The 6,625-nt window shown below is 54.0% G+C and overlaps 1 protein-coding gene across 1 annotated transcript; it reads right to left on the reverse strand.

Moving 5' to 3' along the window:
* Positions 1-5,329: 5,329 nt before the first annotated feature.
* On the reverse strand, positions 5,330-6,374 carry SCGB3A1 (secretoglobin family 3A member 1). Its single transcript, XM_058668401.1, has 3 exons — positions 6,240-6,374; positions 5,767-6,059; positions 5,330-5,456 (listed from the first exon to the last, which is right to left on the reverse strand). The coding sequence occupies exons 1-3, from the start codon at positions 6,292-6,294 to the stop codon at positions 5,433-5,435; spliced, it is 372 nt and encodes a 123-aa protein (XP_058524384.1). The 5' UTR covers positions 6,295-6,374; the 3' UTR covers positions 5,330-5,432.
* Between the last annotated feature and the right edge of the window lie 251 nt (positions 6,375-6,625).

The raw sequence follows: 6,625 nt of genomic DNA on the forward strand, positions 1-6,625 counted from the left end.
GCAATCCCATCTCTTATCTTCTCTGTGCCCCTCCCCCTGCCACTGTGGATACAGGAGAAAAAGAAAAAAGAGCTGTAAATGTTTGTCCCACCCACCTGCCTTCATGCCTGGACCCTCCCCACCTATCAGTAACCCTAATAGGCATATATCCTTCTCAGCTACGTAAATAACATTAAAAATCAGCGGGTGAGTTCGCAGTTCCCCCCTGACCCAAGGGGGGTAACGGAGCCCCCAGGTTAGCAGCCATGGGGGCCGCTTCAGAGCTGGACTGAAGTCCGAGCTCCGCCCTGCTCCCGCTAGTTGGGAGTGGGCAACTCGGGTGAGTTTGATTGTTAGGGTGGGGGCAGATTGAAACTCCGGCAAAGTGGCGGGCTGCTGGGGGTGCCTCTATTCCATGAAACTCGGCTGCAGAATGGCGCCAAACCCCGCGGGCGCATTCGCAGTTCCCCCCCGACCCAAGGGGGGCAACGGAGCCCCCAGGTTAGCAGCCATGGGGGCCGCCTCAGAGCTGGACTGAAGTCCGAGCTCCGCCCTGCTCCCACTAGTTGGGAGCGGGCAACTCGGGTGTGTTCCATTCGCCAAACCCACAGCAGGGAGGCTGAGGGCGAGTCCTCTGTTCTGGGCACCAAGTGGTGCCAGGCTCTGCCTGCTGGCCGCTCGGCGGCGAGCTCTGAGATTTTTACGATATGGAAAGCTATTTGGGGACACCCATCAATAGGCCCAACTTTGGTATAGGGGAGACAGGATTCCTCGCAGTGCCCAGGAACAGAGGCTTGAATCTCTAGGACAACACACCCACCGCCCTCGTTGGATGGTGGGTGAATAGAAAACAGGTCAAGCCGAGTTGGGCCATTACACCTGCTACTCTGCTTGAATCAAGGATGCGAAGCCACAATGTCTAAGGCTGAGGCTAGGACAAATGAGGGACTGCAACAAGCTGAGTCAGAGCAACCACTGGCAGGCATATGATCTACGGCTAGTAACGGCCCAGTCTGGGAGCCAAGGGGATACCCTGAGTGGGTTGAGGCTCCCTCCAAGGGGAACGTATGTGGGAATGGGGGCTGTGTCCTAAAATAGTTGTAGTCCTAGAACTAGAAATAGTTGTAGTCTCCCAAGGCACTAGTGTGGGCTGGGATTGGATGCACCGGACTGTGCCGGACCCCGACACCGTCTGGTGTCCTGGATAACCGGGATAAACATGAGACTGGCTAGGCTAGGTCTCGACCCCCCACTGAGCCACTTGTGAACTGTACGTGGGTATAGATGAGCCACAGCTGGGCTGAAACATCCTATAACAAGAACCTGAATGGGGTGAAAGCCAGCCAGGTTAAGCCACTGTTCCTGCTTGGACAGGAGGTGAACTGAGAAGAGCTGGTTCAAAACCCCCTGGTATGCGCATAGCTTGGCAAAGGGAGAGGCTCAGAGGAAGGTGCCTGGGCAACTCCTCTGGCAAGATACAGACCCTCCAGGTCAGCGCAAGAAGCACAATAGGAAACAGCCCAGAATAGACCATGGAAAATTTCCCACGGGCATACATTTGGCACGGGACAGGGGCAGACCAGGCTGAATCGGTGCATGTTGTCCACTGGCATATCCAGACACCAGAACGGAGTGTGGGTTGGGCCAGGTTTGGTTGCGACAAAACCAGCGTACATTGTGGAATGTCAGGGCAAGGTTACCGGTACTAGATTTGACTGCAGCACCCAACCAGCACACGTAAGAACCAGGAGGGGCAGAGCCGGCATGGGAATTTAGGGGCTGGTCCCCTCACCGGACAGCTACTCCCACTGGAGAGCGTGGGCTGGTTTGGGGACAGACCACACTAAGTAGGGCTACAACACCTGTGTGCCACATGGGAACTAGACCAGGGAAAAATCAGACTGAGCAAATCATCCCCTACTGGGGCAAGCATAAATTAGAATGGATGAGGGGTGTAAGGACTTAGCCGCTACACACCAGCTGGCAGAAGCTGGCTCTGGGGACTAATTCTATCAAATCAAAGCGCGGAACTACCCGAAAAGTGCATAACCGGGACAGTGAACGGCCCAGGAGGGAAACAATGGGTTCCCCCCTCCTGGGTCACTGCTCCCTCGGGAGGACATGATAACTTGGAAGGGGGCTGGGGTGGCTAGACAGAGAGGAACTCAACAACATCTGGGGAGGCTGGATGGCTGAGCTGGTTAGTCAGAACTAAGCTTTAAAACCCAGGGACAAATACAAGAGCTAAATGGGATGTGGGACAGACTGGACTAGTCTGCTATACACACAGGCAAACCAGGATAAGGGGCGGGTCTGGTGGGGGTTATTGTGGGTCGCCCCGTCTAGGCCGCAGCCCCCACTGGCTGACGCAAGTGCCGAGTACGTGCTAGGCAGAACCAACCTAGTCTGCAACACCCACTGGTTGCAGAGCAACTCCAGTCCGAAAACAAACCAGCCCAGGAATTGCACCTACAAACTGATTGTGGCGATGACCACCTGGACTCAGAACCCTAGCCAAGAAAAGACAGAGGACAGAACGGGTCCATCAACCATCTCAGATATATGTTGGCAGCGAAAACCGGGCGAATGAAGACTCTATGATGGACAATGTCAACCAGTGAACTCTACAACGACCTCATCGAACTGGGAGTGGCGAGACTGGCAGTGATTCATAACTAGAGAAATATTAAAACCACTAGGGGTTGATCACAGCTAAATAGTCTCCCCAAGAAGCTGTACATTCCATCTGGACAATGAGCAGCTGGACTATGTGCTTAGCATCTGTTTGCAAGGGAAGAATCTTGATTGAATTTGAACTGTAATGCTGCAACTGGGTGGGGGGGTCCACCGTGGGAGAGGGGCATGGGGAGGGGTGGGGGGGAACCCCAGAGCCTATGAAACTATCACACAATGCAAAATAATTAATAAAAAAACATTAAAAATCAAATCAAATGAAAAATCCAGCTTCCCACTCGGGTTTCATCTCCTCCCCACATAAAATCACTTAAAATTATTTGAGAGATATGTCACTCATTTCCTATGGGCTAATTGATTGCCAAATGCCTGCAATGATCTGACTGGGTCAGGCCCAAACCGGGAGCCAGGACTTCAAGTAGTTCTGCCATACGGAAGGCAAGGAGCTAACCATCTGTTGGAAGCTGGGGTTGGGAGTTGGGACTCAAACCCAAGATTCAGTCAGTGTCTGCACTAGACTAATACCTACCCCAGGTAACCATTTTCAAACATTTGTTCTCTTGCTGTTGCTGACATGAGCACCTTGTTTAGCTGTGCTTAGTGAAGTCTGTGACTGAGCTTTACCTGGGGGGAGGGGGGGTGGTGTTTGGTGGAGCTGATGGGACTGAAGCTGTAGGCGCCTGGTGGGCAGATGAAGCACTGCACGGCCTGCAGAGGGAGCAAGTGAGATCACAGCCGTGAAGCAAGGAGGGACAGTCTTACCAGCAATCCCCACCCCACCAGCCAGGGGTGTGACCTGAAGCCAGGTGGACTTCTCTGAGGGCACTGCCAAGCACCTCCCAAGGATCATGGTAATGTGTACCCCGTGGTAGAGGAGATGGCTGAACGTAGCATTCACCTGCTCCAACCCCCTGTACTGATCATTTCTGCCTTTAACACCACTTCACCTGAACACTGCCCAGCTCGGTGCTACCCACACAGAGCCTGACTGTACCCCATTAGGGAGTCACATCAGGTTGTACATCCTTGCAACCACCCTCATCAGAGGTACAGACTTGAGCCATGCCCGAAGACTTAATTCTTGACCAGCTTGAGGGTGGTACTTAGATAATGAGATTGAAACTGAATGTGAATCCAGGCAGCTCCTCCCTGCTCAAGACTGACCTCAAACCCATCCAAATACCCCACCTCATTTAACTCCTTGAATAGCTGTGTTCAAACAGGAATGAAACAAGCCAGCCCCACGTGTAATTGAAGATTGTTGGAGAGGGATTGAGATTGTCCACCACATGTGAAGGGTGAGGATGGACAGCTCCTCCTGGAGAGCAGGAAGTGGCCACTGGGCTGGAACTAGGCTCCTCATAGGGGTGTCGTGCTTAGGTGTGAACGTCTTTCTGGCCAGATGAAGGAGTAACTGTCCCTAGGGTTTTGAAAACCCATAAATTCCAGCCACCTTCCTGGAGGCCTCAGGCTGCCCATCGCAGGGAGGAACATGACCATCAGAGAGAGGAAACACACTTTCAGATAGAAGGGGGCTTCAAAATTCCTTGGGGAATGCATGTTACAAAAACCTGTTCATGAATCTGAGCCAAATAAATTATTAGAGTGAGAGCACCCTTCTACTGAGTCACTCCCCAAATGGCTGCAGCAGCTGGGACTGGGACTGGGCTGAGCTGGGAGCAGGGAGTTCCAACCAGGTCTCCCGTGTGGGGGTGCTGAGCTGGGAGCAGGGAGTTCCATCCAGGTCTCCTGTGCAGGGCGGAGCTGGGAGCGGGGAGTTCCAGGTCTCCTGTGTGGGTGGCAGGGACCCAACTACTTGAGCCATCACTGCTGTTCAGTAGCAGGGAGCTGGTGTCAGGAGCAGAGCCAGGACTCAGTCCCAGGCACTCTGCCACAGGGTGCAGGATCCATGAGATGGCCAAACACCGGCCCCTGACTTAGGTTTAAATTTCATTTCCCATCAACAGTTTGAAGTACCTTCATGTTAGCAACAACAGTTGGATCTGCTGATTTGGTGTGTTCGCACCAGCTTTCAATAACCTGATCTTTTTGTTGCGGAGTGTGAGAGATCACACTGGACACAGTGTAGGATGTTAGGAAGAGTCTTTACTGCCCAAACTTGGCAGAAGCCAGAGTTTTTTAAGCTCTCCCCAATCAGATTGAGAGCCGTACAGGACAAAGCTTCCGTACATTTAATTAACTAAATGCAGGAGGGAGAAAGGGGGCTGCCAGAGCCCAAAGTTTCCCTGTAGTTAATTAACCTAACCTAGCGCAATAGGAGGCAGGAGGGGCAGGTGCATGCAGCCTCTGGAGCCATATCTGCACTGTCAATTAACTTGAATGGAGCGGGAAGGCAGTTTCACGCATTCAATTAACTTGAATGGTGCAAGAGGAGGGTAGGGTGTGGAAACAGGGACAATGTCAGTTAATCCAACAAGGGGGTGCTAGTTTCTGTACCTCAAAAGCAAGTACAGTATAAGAAGGAAAAAGGCTTCCCAATTGAGTCCCAAATCCAGTGTTACCGGCATTTGCTGTCCCTTTACCTCTTCCTTGCTGCTGGTATGCCACTGCTGAGTGTTAGTCCCTCCTCCCCAACGTGCCCTCAGCTCCCACATCCAGGCAAGAAACAGAATTCAAGACTGCTGGGGCCATGTTTATTAAGGGAGATAGGGGAGGTGTGGCTGTTGTGGACTGGGCAGCAGGAATTCCATCTCAGGGTTGGCAGCACCTTGTTCTCTGGGAGCTACTCCAGCTTCAATTCATCCATAGAAAGTCAGGGCCCCCTGGGGAGGAAAAGCCAGATTGGAGAGTACCTTTCTCAGACATCAGAGAGAGCAGGGCAACAAGGAATTCGGGTGGGGAACAAGGTGCATCTGTCTTTTCCTAGATGGGTTTCCCGGGGCATCTGTGGAGCAGACACTGGGGCAAAGCACTACAGCCCACTGCCTGCCACCCTAGGAGAGGATCCCTCCATAACCCCCACACCTTTCACAGCCCCCGGCAATTCGACAACACAAACTTTGCCCCAGGCTGGGCGTCGTGAGGACAGGAGGCAAGATGTCCCACCCAGGAGGGGCCCAAGAACCCAATTACCAGTAGGGACTTCACGGCGCCCACAGCTTCTGGGCCCAACTCAGTCACACACTTGCGGGAGCCCTCGATGAGGTGCCCCACAGGGATGCCCAGGCTTGCCAGTATGAATTTCAGGAGGCTGAAGCGGCTGAACAATGGGCTGGCCAGGGCCCCAACCCCAGCCTCCACAGCCCCAGCACCAGCCTCTACAGCCCCAGCAGCAGCTTCCACGGCCCCAGCTTCCACGGCAGAATCCAGAGCAGATGCAGGTTGGGCCACAGGCTTAGCCACACTGTTCACGAAGAAAGCCACAGCTGCGGACAGAAGCACAGCAGGGATGGGGCTGGGTCACACAGTTGCAAGCTGGGGTCCCGCATAAACCCATGGGGGAAACCCACAACCTTCCCAATATCCTGGATCCCCCAGGAGTGGCTGGAGTTGGGACCCTGCCAGGGCTGGGGGCGGGGAAGGGGCCGAAACCCAGAGGCTCTCACCAGAGTGACTGAGCAGGACTAGGCTGAATGCCAGGCAAGCTGTAGCGAGCTTCATGATGGATGTCGGGACTGAAGATGAGCTTCCCAGAGTCCACCCCCGACGGCCTCATATATCGAGGCAGGAGCCTCACCCACCAGCCTAAGAGGCACACTGTTTGTTCAAGCCCAGCCTATCCAGCATGCTGGTGTGACCGGTGGGCCCTGGGAAACCTGTGCCCCTAACCTGCCAGGATCGTGGGGACTTCCTCTTGGCAGGATGTCCCAGGGACAGACACCGAGGCTGTCCTTTGTCCCTATTGCCCCCCTGTACTGCGGCTTTTCTCTGTGAGCTGACCTCATCACCCCAGCCTTGCAGTGCAGGTCCAGGTGAGAAGAGGCTGGATGGA

The sequence above is a fragment of the Ochotona princeps genome, chromosome 9 (genome assembly GCF_030435755.1).
Source record: "Ochotona princeps isolate mOchPri1 chromosome 9, mOchPri1.hap1, whole genome shotgun sequence".
NCBI lineage: Eukaryota > Metazoa > Chordata > Mammalia > Lagomorpha > Ochotonidae > Ochotona > Ochotona princeps.